The sequence below is a fragment of the Monodelphis domestica genome, chromosome 1 (assembly GCF_027887165.1).
Source record: "Monodelphis domestica isolate mMonDom1 chromosome 1, mMonDom1.pri, whole genome shotgun sequence".
NCBI classification, from domain to species: Eukaryota; Metazoa; Chordata; class Mammalia; order Didelphimorphia; family Didelphidae; genus Monodelphis; species Monodelphis domestica.
In genome coordinates this window covers 517608870-517628046 of record NC_077227.1, presented here as the reverse complement: position 1 = coordinate 517628046, position 19177 = coordinate 517608870, and the positions used below count along the sequence as shown (strand labels likewise).

The following is a 19177-nucleotide window of genomic DNA, read 5'->3' as shown; positions in this document are numbered from 1 at the left end:
CAAGCCTTCTGTTCTTTCAGCGTAGAAGTTGCTAGATCCAGTGTAATCCAGACTGGGACTCCATTATATTTGAACTTTTTCTTTCTGGCTGCTTGCATTATTTTCTCCTTGCTCTAGGAGGTCATGAAATTGGCTATAATATTCCTGGGAGTTGTCATTTAGAGATTTATTGTGGGAGGAGATCTATGGATTCTTTCCATTTTTATTTTACCCTATCAAGAATATCAGGAAAGTGTACTTGGAAAATTTCTTGTAATGTGATGTCAAGACTTTTTCTTTGTCATGACTTTCAGGTAGTGCAATAATTCTTAAATTGTCTCTCCTTGATTTATTTTCCAGGTTAATTGTTTCTTCATTGATATATTTCTAATTTTCTTCTATTTTTTCATTCTTTTGAGTTCTATTGTTTCTTAATGTCTTGTGAAGTCATTAGATATTTAAGAAAACTAATTGTTAAAAATTTCATTTCCTCCGTGACCATTGATTTTCCTTTTCCATCAGTTCATGGAACTCTTTTCTTCACTGGATTTTTTTGCCTCATTTTCCATTTGTTGCTATATTCTTTTACTAATACTCTTATTTTCTTTTTGATTCTTCCAGAGCTTGAAACCATTTCCTCTTTTTTTTTTTAAGTTTTACATTTTTATAGGGAAATTAGCAGGAGCAAGAGCAATGTTGCAAGGCAGAAGCAGGAAGGTTTCAGAACTCGGGAGAAATGACAGAGGTTGTTGTTTCTTCTGAAAGAGACAGCTGAATAGGCAGGAGTTGAGTTGCAGTCTAATCTCTAGCTAGATATTCTCTCTCCTGTGGCTCTCCTTGTGATTCAGCCTGTCCCTGTGGATCCTTTTGATGCTGAGAGTGATTTCCACCAGAGCTGCTCAAGACTCCAGAAGACAGCTGTCAATGAAACCTTCCTTTGAGCCCTGTTTCTGCTACCTTCAATTCCTTACCACTTTTATATATTAACTAAGGGTGGTAAACTTAGCTAATTGTAGAAATTAAAATATTAGGTAGGAAAGTGTTAAATAGTGTAGGTTATCAACTTGATGGGGGGTGGGGGTATTTATAGTTTTAAGATAGTTTATCCCAAATCTCTTCTCGTCCTCCCTTATCTAAATAAACAATTAGTTATATTTACGTGTGTGTGTGTGTGTGTGTGTGTGTGTGTGTGTGTATAAAATTTCAGATTATTATTTCAACATGTGAATGCTTGGATCTCACCATCCTCTATTTGTTCTGTGTTTTGTTATTTGTCCCCAGAAAAATTTTCAAAGGTTAAATGTTTCTTCAACCATTTACTCATTTTTCCAGCCTTTGGATTGGGAATTTGGAAATCTTCTTGCTAATTCTATCTCTTCTTCTGGCTTACAGGGATCAGTACTATGAGCTTTTTTGCCCTGAGTGTAACTCTTCAGCACAGTACCTCAGGTTTGAAAAGGTTCCAGACCTCCCTACAGACTGGTTCTAGGGCCTGAGACTTCAAGTGGCAAGTCTGAAATACTATTTAGTTCCTGTACCCCTTTTGCCCAGTCACAGAACCTGGTGCAGTTGGTACTATTTTCACCTAGACTTGAACAATATTGAAATACTCATAAGTGCTCATCGATATTTCACTTTGATTTTTTTTATCACAGTTCCTTAGCATAAATTTTTCTAGTTTTACTAGTCCATCTATGTAGGGGAAAACTAGATATACCTGGATCTTAACATCTTACACACATCATCAGTAGTTTTCTTTTGTTTTTAAGTGGTGAAGTAGTATAATAAAGGAGAATATGTGAATTTTAGATTTACTTCACCCTGTTTAGTCTTTAGAATTCTATCAACCAGGAATGTATACACCCCCACTTAAGAATTAAGTGTCAGGGAGGAAGGCCTATGACCAGCATGTGCTAGCAAGTGACAAATCAGAAACAACTGACTGACCTTCTGGGCTGTCCTAAGCCAAGCTTAAGCCACCATTAGTACATGAGAGACACAGGAAGTGATGTAAAGAACTGCCTTTATATTTCAAGTCACTTCCTGTGAGCGGGACCCTTGGCGGGACTTGGCCCTCGAACTTGACCCTGGAGGAGCTCAGCATGAGACTTGAGACTGTTTTCCTTGAGATGGTCACATGGTGAGTGATAAGGCTGACTCCCTTTTCCCTTGGTGCTTCTGGAGAGGCCTCTTGGCTGAGGCCTCTGAACTCCTGCCTGGCTCAGCCCCGGTCGGAGCAATTCAATTCCCTCTCTCTCTCATTCTTACTTTCTTCCTTCTATTGTAAATAAACCACCATAAATTCCATTCTGACTTGAGTATTTCATTGGGATTTAGAATTTAAATCCCTGGCGACCAACTAAATTTATATTCAGTCTCAACCCCAAAATTTACCATTAACAGGTGAAAGAAATTGCTTTTCTAGAAATCATTTTTACATTAAAACGAAACTTAAAACTCCATCCTCAAAAATAACCTAGAGTTCTTCTTACACTAGGATGAAAAAAGAGTAGGATTTTAATGAAATAAAAACTGGGAAGAGAGTTATTAAAGTTAATTTTTATTTTCTCTTCAATACAGAGAAGATAGCATTGCAGAACTGAAGAGCAGTGAATGTGGAATGTTGTATTTATAGTCAGATATGAAATATATACTTGTTTTTAGTTTTTTGGGAAAACTGTATATTCTTTTCCTTTTTTTAGAATTTTTTTACAAGGGTTAATGGATAGGGTAATGAGAAATATATTTATGAATGAATATAAAAGAAATAGATAACAATAAAAGATGTTTTTAATGAAAAATGAGGAGAAACTGTGATGCACTGCCAGTTTCTTAATATTCATACATCTATCTTTATATCAAATAAACACTAGGTCATGATTCATATTTAAATCTTATCTTTCAACCCAACCAACTTACTAGGGAAACCTTAATTCCTAAGTTTAGTCCCTTATGACTTACCAGCTTCTTAAAACTCAAGTACTAATGAAAATAAATAAGAGATATATTAGCTTATAATATAGCATATAAAATTCTTCTTAAAGCAATATGACTTTCAAGAATTTACAAATAAGATTTTCAAATGTTTTGTTTATAAACTTAATTTTCCTGTCATGCTTTTCTTAAATAAAATTAATTTTCAAGTAACTTTTAAGGTTACCAGAGTTTTTAAATTACAAAGATATTAAAGGGAAATTAATTTTTTATCATTTTGAGGAACTTCTGGCTATCCAGAAGTTCAGGTTCAATGGCTAACAAGATACATCATTTATAATCTAAATATTGATATTCATTTTTTTTTTACCTTGAGAAGATATGTGGGAATATTGCTGAAATCCACTGGTAACTTCAAAAGGAAGCGAGCTGAGAACTCTCCAGTCTGTAGGGGGGGTGAAAAAACATGAAAATGAGACCAAAAGCCTTCCTACAGGATGAAGACATATTATTGTAACTCCTATATCTAAGATGCAACACCCATCAGATAACATCAGGAAATAAATTTTAATGTAAAGAGTATCCTATTTGGTGAGTTTCTATTGAAGTACTCAAACCATTATCCTTAAAATCTGTATCAACCTGGCTTGATGTCACACATTAGTGACATTACAATACAAAAAACTGTTTGACATTGAAACATTGTCTGTATTCTACTTAAAAGGGGAAGTACCTTAATATTTATGTACCTGAGATTTAACCATAATTATCACTGTAGGAACCACTATATATATCTCAACCTACTAATGAAGCAATTTCAGAAAGAAGTATAAGGCATCTAATTAGTTCTGAAGAACTGTTATTCTTAGACAAAAGTGATTAGAGATATATAATTAGAATTTTGAAACTCAGGACTCTCTCTACCAGCATTCCATGTTCCTTCTCATCTTACGTGCTAACATAGGAACAAGAAAAGTTTTCTGTAGCTCCACCCTTTTACACTCCCCTGGAAACAAGATTGTGGAGGTGGGGTGAGGTGAAAGGCAGGAGAAATTGACAAAGGTGTTTTTTACTCAGCTTTTATTTTGTTCCTTTTATTTTTTCTACTTCAAGTGATTATTAATAAACTTTGTAAAATATAATACTTGGAATTATTGAATATTAATTTTAATCTTACATTTTTGCCAAACCATGAAGTAATAGAATCCTTGAATTTATCTAAGATATCCTTTGAGTAAAGGATAGGGAGCAGATAAATTTTGCTCCTACTGTTAAGCTCCTTTTTGTCATACTGGGTTTTTTTGGTTTTGTTTTGTTTTTAGCTGGCTACCCCACCCTGGGGCAAAAATGGATAAGCCACTTCCTGCCTCTTCTGCTGTCCACAAAGTACTTCAGTCCATGCCTAACTGCCCAAGGGTTCAAGAGCCTATGCATTGAGGGTGAGGGGTGGGGGGGAGAAAGGTTACTCTTCCAAACATTTTAACTTTATTCCTATATAGTACATACTAGGCTAGAGCCACCTATAGACAGGAAGTAAAATTACAAGCATGGCCCATTCTATGAAAGAGCAGTGCATTACCGCTTTAGGATGTCTTTTCTTACTACCATTCATGGGTGTACTGATTCGATACCTTGCAGACAATAGCTTGAATAATCTTGAGATTCAGAGAGAAGATTCACCTCCCTACACCTGCTAGCTATTTTAGTCAGCCCAGTCTCTGCAACACATCTAATATGGGGTTTCTCCACACTATGCTTAATGGGTGCATAGGGAAGCCCAGAAGTGTGAACAAAGGAATCTAGATGGATGATGATACTGGGGAGGGGAAGGAACCTCAACAAATCTATAGGGGAATTTTAAACCTTTTCAGTCTAGATTGCCTTATTGATGTTACCTGTTTCAGTTTGTTCCCCTCCAAATAGTGAAGAAATCTCTGTAACACAGCTATCAGAACTAGAGAGAATGACTTTTCAATTCATTTCTCACCTCCTGTCACATATATTTTATTTGCTGATTGTTTGCTTTAAGATGTAATTTTGTTTTTAAGTTCATATAATAATCTAATCTTCTATTATACTAAGTCATTTTTAGCTACTATGTTTTGGCCATTAGAAATATGCTCTGTTCATTGTTTTTATTTGTACCCTTCCCCTGGCCTAGAGAAAATACCATTATAAAAGTCCATAAACAACTTGGACAAACCCTTTTCTGTGGCAAAACCATAGGTCCTTATGGATTCTAGGTTTGTCACCAAATCCATCAAGGTTACATGTTTCCTAAACAGCCTTTTGTTCCTTTTTGACTTTGTTAATTATCACATAGATGATGATGGATGATGCATCAAATTGGTTACAACCTGTATACAACCTTTGGAGAATTTAATGAGCTAAAAATTTCAGTTGATTTTATGGGATCTTCAGAAGTGATTTTCAGATATCTAGTAGCACCACTACCTCTGACTGATCATTTTCGTACCTTTGAATTGTTTGTAACAAGAGGGAGAGGTTCATTTAGTAGTTGAAGTAAAGTGCAATATCACTGTTGTGTTCCCCTCCTCCGCATTTATTAAAAATGTAATGAATGAGACATATGAAGTGATTTTCACTATTTTAGTACTTACTTCCACATTGCATTGGATGGGGCATATAAAAACATGCCTTTTACAGAAGTTACAGTCTCATACTAGAAAAAGGAGGTTTCCCAAGGGGCCTGCTTGATTGATTAACTCAAAATAGAGAAAGGGAATAAAGAATTCACTTTCACAGTATAGAAAAAAGGAAAATGATAAATGTTGGAATTTGTGGGAAAATTAAACACGAATGCACTGTTGGTGGAGTTATGATATCCAACTACTCTAGAAAGCAATTTGGAACTATGTCCCAAAGAATATAAAATTGTGCATACCCTTTGATACAGGAATACTACTACTAAGTCTGTCTCCCAAAGAGATGTTTTAAAAAAAAAAAGGGAAAAGACGTATTTGTAGGAAAATATTTATAGCAGCTCTTTTTGTGATAGCAAAGAATTAGAACTTGAGGAGATATACTTTAATTGGGTACTTAATGTTACTTAAATGGCTGAACAAGTTGTGATTTATGATTGTAATGGAACACTAATGTGGTATTAAAAACGATGACCAATTTCAGAAAAATCTAGAAAGATTTACATAAACTAAAATAAAGTGCAGTGAGCAGAACCAGAATAACTTTGTACATAATAACAGCAATATTTCTTGATGAACAAATGTGAATGACCTAACTATTCACAGCAACAGGGATTCCAAGATAATCACACAAACTCATAATGAAAAATACTATCCAACTCCCAAAAAAGAACATATGGGAGTCTGAATGCAAACCAAAACAACTTCACTTTCTTTTTTTTGTTGTTTGAGATCTCTTCCACAAAAAATAATTAACATGAAAAAATGTTTTACATGATTATACATGTAAAATTTACACCAGATTGCATATTGTATCAGGGAAGGGGGAGGAAAGGGAAAGTGGCAGGAAAGGACAGAATTTGGAAATCAAATTTTTAAAAAAGAATGTTTTAAAAATTGTTTCCACACGTGATTGAGAAAAAACAAAATATTCTTTTTCAAAATTACTTTCCAGTAAGAAAGGCTCTAGGCAACTTTTGCTAACAACCACTATCTATAGAACTCAACTAGTCTTAAGAATATAGCAATGTCACTTAACCTAGTCCTTACTACTCTTCTGTCTTGGAACCAAAACACAGAACTGATTCTAAGATAGAAAGTAAGAGTTTTAAAATCCATATATGTAGCAGGAAAATAAATAACAGTCCAGAATACAAAGGATATTGTCATGAAAAAAAGCCTATTAGAGGATCAAATGAGATTACATATAAATACTGCTTTGTAAATTTTAAATCATTACTAAATGTCTGTATTGCTATTATTATTATAATTTATCTCTTTTAATTTCAATTTGTTTAAAAAGAAGGGTTAAGATATTTGCCTAAAGTCATTAACAAAGGAAATAATCAAAGGAGGACATATAGTAAAGCACTTGTTAAAATTTCAATCCCAAATTTTGTCATTTGAAATTTGTCAAGCAATAATAGTGGCAGAGGGGTAGTTAGGTGTGGCAGTGTATAGAGTGCTGAACCTGAAGTCAGGAAAATTCATCTACATGAGTTCAAATCTGACCTCAGTCACTTACTGTATGACACTGGGTAAGTCACTTGATGCTGTTTTCCTCAGTTTCTTCATCTGTAAAATGAGCTGGAGAAGGAAATGGCAAGCCATTCTAGTATTTTGCCCAAAAGAATACCAAAATAGCAGATATGACAAATAAAAATTAACAACAAATACTGGCAGCAGCAGCAGTAGGAATATGCAAGTGTTGTAGACAGAATGAGTGTGCTATTCTCAGAATGAGTACTTAGTTTACAAAGGCTAGTTTGTTAATCTTTTGTTGATTGGGGACTCCAGGACAAGTTAGGGAGGGAGACTGACAGACAAAAAGGGCAATCAACAACTCCATTGTTCCCATTACCTCACTTGAACTTGGTCAGAAACACAGGTGTTTTAAATTATAGGTCAGGGCCTGGTAAGGGGCCTGGGGGGGGGGGGGGGACCTTGTTTTAGAAAGTTCTATATATTGCTTCTTTGCTGCCTAGTCAGCTGGCACTTCTTAGCCCATCCTTAAAGTGTTCTCCTTCATAAACAGAATAAACAAATGCCTCTTTTTACTCCTAACTTCTGATTCCAGGTTTTATTTGAGTGAGTGGGACACTGGTGCTTATTTTTGAGTGAGGCATTGTCATCATTTTTTATCTCACACACAAGAACAAAACTAGAACCATATTTTCCAAGTAAAATTCAAGATACTACTTTACCACATCTTTGTATAGTCAGTTTTTTTATTTTAAAAGAAATTCAATTTAAATATTTTACTATATTTTGTGGTAAATGAGTCAAAGTAAAGAGTAAACAAGGAAGGTCTTCACACAATTGGTAGAAATCTTATGGTGAACTTTTAGATAAGAGTCTTATAGGAAAGGCAGGTATAGATGGACCATGTTGAAGCATTGTTGAAAGGACCTCTTAAATTAATGAGATTTGATATTTAAATAACTGCATATTTAATAACTAAGAAGGTGAAAGGGAATAATACAAATTCTGATCATATTATGTTCCTACTAAAAAAACCTTCACAGGATCTCCAGAGTTTCCTGAATACAATACAGATTCCCAATCGATGTATTCAGGACTCAGTCAATAAGCATCTATTAAAATCTTATTATGTGCCTAGCACTGCAGGTGACCAGCACTCTGTTAAATGATGAGTAGACAAAGAAAAGCAAAATATAGTTCCTGCCCTTAAGAAGTTCACAATCTAATGAAGGAAAATAATACATTAAAAAAAGCAGAAAAGGAGGATGATAAGGGTATACACAGGTATGAGAAGATATCCTACAACCAAGTGGGAAATTATGCATTCTTTGCCTGAGCACCCTCTCTTAAATAAAGGCCTGGGAGGAGGCTCTTCATGTCTACCCTCAAACCATTCCAATTAGAAGAAGAGAGAGGAGCAAGGAAGAAGAAAGGGTACTAAGGAGATATTGAGTTTCAGAGTTGATTTAATTTTGTAGGAAACTGAGTTCCTAGAGATAATGGCCTCTAATCTTTTTAGTCCTATCTCTCACTAGTCCCCTTCACAATTTTATATTTCAATAAAATTGAACTACTTTCTATCTACCAAATAAATTCTGAGATTTCCCATCTCAATGCTTTTGGTTATTTCATCACTTATACTTGGAAACCACCCCACTCCTACCTCATCTGTTCCCAATTCCATGCCTATCAAAATTTTCTTTCAAGAAACAGTTCAAGAGCTTTCTAAATTAAGCGTTCCCTGATTCATGCTATTATAAGTAATTTCTCCTATCCAAAATGTTCTAATCTATACTATAAGCATCTGTATCCAACAATCTTTTCTAAAACTTTATAAATTCTTAGAACAGGCAGGTAGGTGGCAAAATGGATAGAGAACTGAATCTAGAATCAAGAAGACCTGCATTCAAATCTTGATGAGATTAGCTGTGTGACCCTGGGAAAATCACTTAACCTTTGTTGGCCTCATTTTTCCTCAACTGTAAAGTAGGGAAATAGCACATACCTCAAAGGGAAGACTGCATTAAAAGAGATAATATTTACAAAGTGCCTTGTATACAGCAAGTGATATATAAATGTTTATTCCCTTATTCCACTGAAAGGCAGGAACTGTCTTGGTCTTTTTGTGTCATGTTCCCCATGAGATCCTCATCCCCAGAATAATATATTAAACAACATAGTTGGATAAATAACTGTTGAAAGGAAACAAATATGATTAGTTTGTGACTTTGTCTTGTATATGACTATACCACTTTTAGGCTAATGTCCACAGCAAAAAATATTATATGTCATTAAATATATTGCTTATATTCCAAACAAATGTGTTCACGTAAGAACACATAGATCACAAGACATCAATGCCCTCTAATAAAGGAGGCATGTTTGCTTTTCAGATATGTTTGGTTTTCATAATTCTTATATGTAATAGGGGAATAGGTGGTGATTCAAGAAACTTAGCCCCCTCTGGCATAAGAGCTTATTAAGCCCTCTCCTAATTCCTTCTCAGGGCTACTCAACTACCTTTTGTTTCTACCTTTCACCCAACTCTCACCTATGGCTCCAGGAAGCTACAGCATGAGTATATCATATACCCTGTAAAACTATGTCCACAGACATACTAAATCAAGTGTATCCTGCAGGCCTCAAACCCATAAATAAATTAGGGAGGTGTCTACCCCAAGCATATGAAGATATCCTCCAACAGAATGGATTAGAACAATTTTTTCAAGTGGCCATGAGGGACTCCAAAGCAAGCACAGTAAAGTACCTAGAGGATAGACAACAAGAACACCAACTCATCCACTGCATCCTAGGCCATCATCATCAGTCACCCAGACTTATGTCATATCTTTGGAATAGAAAGTGAGACTGATGACTTTGAGCAACTGTACCTCACATTGTGGTACAATCGAAGGTGATGGACTTCTCCATTAGTGGCAATGCAATGTCCCTGAACAATCTGCAGGGATCTAAAAAAATACTATCCACAAGCAGAAGATACACTGTGGGAGTAAAAGCACCGAGGAAAAGCGACTGCTTGACTATAGGGGTTGAGGGGATATGACTGAGGAGAGACTCTAAATGAACACTCTAATGCAAATACCAACAACAGGGAAATGGGTTCGAGTCAAGAACACATGTGATAACCAGTGGAATCGCAAGTCGGCTATGGGAGAGGGAAAGGTGGTGGGAGGGGGGGCGGGGAGGAAAAGAAAATGATCTTTGTTTCCAGTGAATAATGTATGGAAATGACCAAATAAAATAATGTTTAAAATTAAAAAAAAAAGAATATAAGGCTCTTAGGTTTTGTTCCTATGATAACACATAAGCTACTGTACTATGTTTAAGTTCACTATTTGTCTGCAAAGGGCCCTTTAATACTAGAAATAGACACTTCCCAGCTGTGTGACCCTGGGCAAGTCACTTGACCCCCATTGCCTAGCCCTTACCACTCTTCTGCCTTGGAACCAATACAAAGTATTGACTCCAAGATGGAAGGTAAGGGTTTAAAAAAAAATACTAGAAGTATTACCACTAGGAATATGAGGATCTTTAAAAGTATCTTTGCTAAAAGCAAATTAGGGAAGCATGGAATAGTTTACCTATCAGATATATGAATAAGAGAAGAATTTAGAACCATATAAGAAACAAAGAGCATTGAGGTAAAAAATGGATCATTTTGATTGCATTAAATTTTAAAGGTTTTGCGTAATAAAACCAATGCAACTAAGAAGAGAGGAAAAGCAGAAAACTGAAAGGAAATTTTTATAGAAGTATCACTGAAAAAGGTGTGATTTCTCCAAAATAAAGAGAAACAAGTTCAGTTTCTAAGAATACAAGTCATTATTCAATTGATAGTCAAAGGACATAAACAGGCAGTTTTCAGACCATTACTCATTAGAAAAATTGAAATTAAAACAACTCTTTGTAGGCAGCTGGGTGGCTCAGTGGAATGAGAGCCAGGCTTAGAGAAAGGAGATCATAGGTTAAAATCTGGCCTTAGTCACTTCCTATCTGTTTGACCCTGAGAAAGTCACTTAACCCTCATTGCCTGGCCCTTACTACACTTCTGCCTTAGAATCAATGATTCTAATATGGAAGGTAAGAGTTAAAAAAATATATCATATTGGCTAATATGAGAGAAAAAGAAAATGATAAATGTTGAGAGGAGATATAGGAAAAATGGGACAATATACACTATTGGTGGAGTTATGAATTGACTCAACCATTCTGTTGAGCAACTTAGAACTATGCCCAAAGGGCCCAAAAAATGTGCATGTTCTTTAATCCAAATATCATTACTCTATCTAAAGAGATTTTTAAAAAATGAATAAATAAGGGTAAAGGACTTATTAGTACAAAAATATTTATAGCAGCTCTTTTTTTGTGGTCACAAAGAATTGGAAATTGAGAGATGCCCATCAAATGGAGAATAGTTAAAAAAAAATGTGGTACATGATTGTAAGGGAATACTATTGTACCATAAGAAATGATAAGCAAATATTTCAGGAAAACCAGAAAAGACTAATGAAATGATGCAAATTCAAGGGAGAATAACCAGCAGAACATTGTACACAGTAATAGCAAATACTGTATGATGAACAATTGTGAATAACTTAGGTATTCTCAGCAATACAATTAACCCAAGACAATTCCAAAAGACTAATGATGAAATATCTCATTGGTCTCCAGACAGAATTGATGGAAGACAGAACAAAGCACAATATTTTTTACTTTCTTTGTGTGTGTGTGTGGGGGGGGGGGTTGTTTTCTTCTATAAAATGACTGATGTGGAAATTTTTTATATGATTTAATATGTATAACCTATATCTGATTGCTTACTATCTCTGGAAGGAGGGAGGGGAGGAAAAAAAAGAAAATATGGAACTCAAAAAATTTTAACTGAATGTTAAAAACTGTTTTTTATGTATAATTGCGTAAAAGAGATATTACTTTAAAAATACTAAACATCAAAAAAATTACATATGTAGTCATTTAATAAATTTAAATAAATGTAAACATACAGATCACAAACACTTATATTGGTTTTCAATGATACCAAACTCCCAGCAGACACCACAGAGCTTCTAAACAGAAATAACCCTTTATATACCTTAAAACATCAGCCTCTCTAAAGCAGGTCTTCTAGTTATTTGTGTGCCAAGGGAAACTGACAGTTGGGAAATCTATGGAGCTCTTCTTAAAATAAACATTTTTAAATAAAACAAAAAAGACTACAAAGGAAAACAATTTTTAAAATATTTTTAAAAGAAGTTTACAGACTCCAAATTAAGAATTGGCAGTCTTAAAGAAACAAAATTGTGAATACATGTTGTCCTATTTGATCCCCACAATATCCCTGAGAGTTAATTGCTATTACTATACCCATTTTACAGATGAGGAAAATGAAGCTGGAAAATGTTAACTAATTTGCTTAAGGTCATACTACTATTAAGTGTCTTGAGGCTAGATTTAAAGTCTTTCTGACACCAGGTCCAATGCTTTATCCAATGACAACAACCATTTACAAGGAAAAGATTTCTGAGAATACTCTTTTTAAAGTTTTTGCTCTTAGTTTATCTCTTCTTGAAGACTCACCCAGTTATTTTTTTTCCCAGCATAAATTTCCATGTGTTCTCCATACTGTGGCTCCTCAAGTAATGTCTGGTATTCAAACATGAGGCGAGAGCTCTCACGGAGGCGGCCACATTGAAACTGGTGATACTGCTGCACGAGTTCCTTTACCACAAGCAGAAGGCAATCAGGATTAGATGGATCCCAGGATGCAAGATTCTACAGATGACATAAACAAAGGACTAGATAAAAAAAAAATGCTTATGTAAATTCACTATCATATTCTTTCTTAAATACTGAGCCAAAAATGCCTCAAAGTCTCAGAGGAACTGAGGCTATTAATAAGTCATAAGCATACAACTAAGGTTAGAAGCTTTGTTTGACTTCAGCTCTCTGTTCTAGACTTTCCATTTTAATGAAGATTTTGTTGAACAGTAGGTAAGATATCTGGGATTAGTTATATTTAGAAAGAACTGTGTTAAAATACAGTTTCTGATACTGATTAACTATGTAACCTTAGGGAAGTCATTTAACTTCTTAAGCAACTTCCTAAAAAACTAACCAGTAAGTCACAATTTGCAATCTGCTTTGGAAAAGGGAATTTTCACACTTTCCACAGAATATTTTTTATGCTGTCAAAACTACAGATCCTTTGTATTTTCATATATCCTTGAGAAAAAAAAAAATCTTTATTGAGAAGTTGAAATTTGAGCAGCAGAACACACAGTGCTCTATGGAAAATATGAAACATCAGGTTTTTGGGAGACGATAAAACTGAATGTTTTTCTTTATCATAATAAAACTTGAAAGTTTTCTAGTTATATTTATCTCTTATGTATATCAGAACAGCAATGACCTCAGGCTGATAGCTTATTTATCACAAAGCAGTTTTTGTCAAATAGTGGATTTTTGTCCCAAAAGCTGATATTGTTGGGTTTATATCATAGACTTTCTTGCTGAGGTCACTTACCCCAAGTCTATTCCACTGATCCTCCCTTCTGTCTCTTAGCCAGTACCATATTGTTTTGATGGCCACTATTTAAGATATGGAACTGCTAGGCCCCCTTCCTTCACATTTTTTTTCATTATTTCCCTTGATATTCTTGATCTTTTGTTCTTCCAAATGAACTTTGTTATGATTTTTCCTAATTCAGTAAAAAAGTTTCATGGAAGTTTGATGGGTATGGCACTAAATAAGTAAATAACTTTGAGTAGGATGGTCATTTTTATCATGTTAGCCTGTCCTATCCATAAGCAATCAATGGTTTTCCAATTCTTTAGACCTAGTTTTAATTTTGTGGGAAGTGTTTTGTAGTTGTGTTCATATGGTTCCTGTGTTTGGCTGGGCAGATAGATTCCCAAGTATTTTATATTGTCTAGGGTGATTTTAAATGGAATTTCTCTTTCTAACTTGTGCTGTTGGTATGTGTTGGAAATATATAGAAATTCTGATGATTTATGTGGGTTTATTTTATATCCTGCAAATTTGCTAAAGTTATTGATTATTTCGACTAGCTTTTTAATTGATTCTCTAGAATTCTTTAAGTAGACTATCATATTATCTGCAAAGAGTGATAGCTTGGTCTCCTAATTAATTAAGCACCTATTTTTAATACCTTCAATTTCTTTTTCTTCTCTAAGTGCTACTGCTAGTGTTTCTAGTGCACTGTTAAATAACAAAAGTGATAATAGGCATCCTTGTTTCACGCTTAATCTTATTGAGAATGCTTCTAATTTATCCCCATTGCAGATGATGCTTGCTGTTGGTTTTAGATACTGTTTATTTTTAGGAAAGGCCCTTTTATTCCTATACTCCCTAGTGTTTTCAATAGGAATGGGTGTTGTATTTTGTCAAAGACTTTTTCTGCATCTATTGAGATAATCATGTGATTTTTGTTTGTTTGCTTGTTGATATGGTCAATTATGTGAATGGTTTTCCTAATATTGAACCATCCTTGCATTCCTGGTATAAATCCCACCTGATCGTAATGAATAACCATCGTGATCACTTGCTGGAATGTTTTACTTAGTATTTTATTTAAGATCTTTGCATCTATGTTCATTAAGGAGATTGGTCTGTAGTTTTCTTTTTGTTTTTGGTCTACCTAGTTTTTGAATCAGTACCATATTTGTGTCATATAAGGAATTTGATAGAATTTTTTCTTAGGGAGTTCTTTGATGGCTACTTCAATTTCTTTTTCTGATATGGGGTTATTTAAATATTCTATTTCTTCTGTTAATCTAGGCAATTTATATTTTTGCAAATATTCATCCATATCACCTAGATTGCCATATTTATTGCCATATAATTGGGCAAAATAATTTTTAACGATTGCCTTAATTTCCTCTTCACTTGAGGTGAGGTCTCCCTTTTCATCTTTGATACTTTTAGTTTGGTTTTCTTCTTTCCTTTTTGTTTTTTTTTTATTACATTGACCAGTACTTTGTGTATTTTATTTGGTTTTTCAAAGTACCAGCTTCTACTCTTATTTATTAATTCAATATTTCTTTTACATTCAATTTCATTAATTTCTCCTTTAATTTTTAGGATTTCTAAATTAAATTAATTAAACTAAATTAAGTTTTCATCTAGAGATTTTTAATTTGTTCTCTTTCTAGTTTTTTAATTTGCATACCCATTGCCCTCTGTCCTCCCTAATGAAAAAGTATTCTAAGTCTCTTATAATCAGAGAAATGCAAATCAAAACAACACTGAGGTACCACCTCACACCTAGCAGATTGGTTAACATGACAGCAAAGGAAAGTAATACATGTTGGTGGGGTGTGGCAAAACTGGGACATTAATACACTGCTAATGGAGTTGTGAATAGATCCAACTATTCTGAATGGCAATTTAGAACTATGCCCAAAGGGCCTTAAAAGACTGCCTGCCCTTTGATCCAGCCATATCACTGCTGGGTTTATACCCCAAAGAGATAATAAGGAAAAAGACATGTACAACAATATTTATAGCCACACTCTTTGTAGTGGCTAAAAAAAACCCTAGAAAATAAGGGGATGCCCTCCGATTGGGGAATGGCTGAACAAATTGTGGCATATGTTGGTGATGGAATACTATTGTGCTAAAAGGAATAATGAACTGGAGGAATTCCATGTGAACTGGAACAACCTCCAGGAATTGATGCAGAGTGAAAGGAGCAGAACCAGAACATTGTACACAGAGACTGATACACTGTGGTACAATCGAATGTAATGGACTTCCCTACTAGCAACAATGTAATGATCCAGGACAATTCTCAGGGACTTATGAGAAAAAGCACTATCTACATTCAGAGGAAGAACTGTGAGAATAGAAACACAAAAGAAAAATCACTGCTTGATCACATGGGTTGATGGGGATATGACTTGAGGATATAGACTCTAAAAGATCGCCCTAGTGCAAATATCAATAATTTGGAGATAGGTCTTGATCAATGACACATGGAAAACCCAGTGGAATTGTGCGTCAGTTACGGGGGGAGGGAGGAGCATTAATCTTGTAAGCATGGAAAAATACTCAAATTAAATTTTCCAATTAAAAAATTAATTTAATTAATTTTTGAAAAAAGTACTACTAAGGTGACAGCAATAGAAATAAAATAGCTTTACCACAATATGCCAGAGCTCATCTTGGTAAAGATAGAAATAATAGGGAAGAAACAGTGTCAAAGTATTCAAAGTAAGAATTCAGGAAAGGTATGAGAAGTTTCCTCTAAGACTTGTGAAATTTATAAGAAAATCAATGAAATCCTTACTTCTCTATCAAATGTTTTTCAATCTTGAGATACAGGAAATTACACTTAAGATTTATTTTTTTTTAAACCCTTACCTTCCGTCTTGGAATCAATACTGTATATTAGTTCCAAGGCAGAAGAGTGGTAAGGGCTAGGCAATGGGGGTTAAGTGACTTGCCCAGGATCACACAGCTGTGAAATGTCTGAGGCAAGATTTGAACCTAGGACCTCCCATCTCTAGGCCTGATTCTCAATCCACTGAGCTACCCAGCTGCCCCCTCCACTTAAGATTTAAACAAGTTTTAAGATATACATTACATTCACACATTATCAAAGCAAATTGTCCTACCTGATCAAATAAATATGCAACATATAACCTTGAGCTCTTTCTTTAAAATCTGAGTCACAGATAACCCTTCCAGAAAACTTAACATAATCTATTAGAATATAATGGTCAAATAGGGATAAATTCTTATACAAAAAATATTTATAGCCACACTCTTTGTAGTGGCAAACAAATTGGAGAATGAGGAGATGCCCTCCAATTGGGGAATGGTTGTACAAATTGTGGTATCTGTTGGTGATGGAATACTATTTGTGCTGAAACGAATGATAAATTTTTTTGTGAACTGGAACAACCTCCAGAAATTGATGCAGAGTGAAAGGAACAGAACCAGGAGAACGCTGTACACAGAGACTGATACATTATGGCACAATCGTATGTAATGGACTTCTCTACTTGTGCCAATGAAATGACCAAGAACAATCCAGAGGAACGTATGAAAAAGAAAGCTATCCATTTCCAGAGAAAGAACTATGGGAACAGAAATGCAAAAGAAAAACATGATTGATCATGTACTTAGATGAGGATTTGATTAGGGTTTTGATGTTAAAAGATCACTTTACTACAAACATGAATAATATGGAAATAGATTTTGGACAATGATACATGTATAACCCAGTGTAATTGCTTGTCAGCTCCAGGAGGGGGGAGGGAAAAGGGGTGGAGAAAAATTATGAATCATGTAACCATGGGAAAATATTCTAAATAAAAAGAATGTAATAGTCACAGGCATAAGAATTTTTTATGAATATCTCCACCAAACTCTATTGAGTTACATTCTCTCAAAATTAAGTCTTAGACTTAGACTTAGAAATTTTTAAATGCCACTTCATATGGAAAACACAAAAGACAGCAAAAGGAAAAAGTATGGCCTTATTAAATCATTTGAAAAAGTCTGTACTGGTCAACAATGACTGAAAACAAAGAGTAGGTTCTCATTTCTCCCTACCTTATCATCATTCAAATGAAATGTTACTTCTGTTTAAAAATTCTTATTACTTGCTGGATACTTCAGTTGCATAAAACTTCAATTTTTTCACTTTTTATTAATATATCCCAAACCCTAAGGAGGAAGAGGAAATGACTTCATTTAAAGTAACTATATTATTAACCAAACATCTATTTGTAAAGAGATTTCTAAATTTTATTGATCTATGGGCAGTCATATCTTTACATTCTAACCCTACAACATATCTCATGTGAATTCCCTCTCCACTCACAACATAACCACCCTACTTAACTGGTTCCCTGACTTTGACCTCTCGCTTATCTAAACTATTCTCCATACACAAACAAAATTACTATTCCTAAAGTAAAGATCTATGTCACTCTTAGTGGCTCCCTGTTGTACCTAGGAAAATATAAAGTAGTATTTGGAATTTTAAACTGTTTACACTCTTATTCTAATCTCTCTCTCTCATTGATTACATGTTACTTCCCTTCATGCATATGCCATTCAAAGTAGCCTATTCATTGTACTATATAATTGATATTCTCTGGCCTTTATCTATTTGCATAAGCCAGCCCTATGCTCCCCAACTCCCAAATTGAAATACTCACCTTTCTCACTGTCAATTTTTGTAATTCCTACCTTCCCCACATTTTAAGGCTCTATTCAACTGCCACTCTTAAAAAAGGCCTTTGCTGATTCTGTCAGGTTTTAAGTCTCTGCTAGACTCCCAAATTACTTTCTTATTGTGCTTGTCTGTGTGTGTGTGTGTGTGTGTGTGTGTGTGTGTGTGTGTGTGTCTGTAAATATATCTATCTGTATCTATAAAATATAGGGGATAGACTTAGCTTCAATCAGGCTGGGTTCAAATCATGTCTCTCAAATCATGACACATATTAGCAACAAGTGACCTTGGGTAAGGCACTTGCTATTCCAACCCTAGAAAGTCTCTTAGGTTGCTAAGCTTGCAGGGTTGTAGCTGATATGCATCATGTAAGAAAAGTTCCACCATGGGTTCCTCATACCAATGATATCATAGCTCTAGTAGGGAAAAAAGAAGAAAATAAAAGAAAATCTTGTGTTGACTCCATATTGTATCCCTCCAATAAAATATAAACTTCTTGAGAGCAGGAACTATCTCATTTTTGTCTTCTTATTCCTAGCAACATTGCCTATCATATTAGAAAATGGCAATAGATACCAGAGTTAAGAGTTAGAAATATGGATTTGAAATCTGGCTCTAATATTTTACATCAGAGCAAAGAGGTGAAGTAATATAGTAAATTTATACAATAGGAAAACAAAATCCAAAATATCTATCAGTCAATAAATATTTATGAAGCACCTACTATGTGCCAAGCAATGTGATAATTGATGGGGATACAAAGAAATTCATAAGACTGTCTCATCTCTCAAGGAGCTCACCATGTATTGAAAGAAACAACAGGCAAATATGTAAAAACAAGCTATATACAATATAAACTGAAGATAATGAACAGAGCAAAGGCACTAGAACTAA

General features: G+C 34.5%; 1 protein-coding gene across 8 annotated transcripts in view; it reads right to left on the bottom strand.

Annotated features, from left to right (window-relative positions):
* BABAM2 (BRISC and BRCA1 A complex member 2) overlaps nucleotides 1–19177 on the bottom strand; it is a 604603-nt gene that overhangs the window by 429977 nt on the left and 155449 nt on the right. For 6 of the 8 annotated variants that reach the window (XR_001628762.2, XM_007476024.3, XM_001371252.4 and 3 more), the window contains exons 5-6: nucleotides 12657–12851; nucleotides 3284–3358 (exon numbers count right to left, since the gene is read on the bottom strand). Coding sequence is in view for 7 of the 8 variants with exons in the window: in XM_007476024.3 (XP_007476086.1) it covers nucleotides 3284–3358; nucleotides 12657–12851 (270 nt within the window). In the remaining variant the exon portion in view is untranslated. The remainder of the gene's footprint in view (nucleotides 1–3283; nucleotides 3359–12656; nucleotides 12852–19177) is intronic. The other 2 variants (XM_016431556.2, XM_056813212.1) reach the window with 1 other exon arrangement.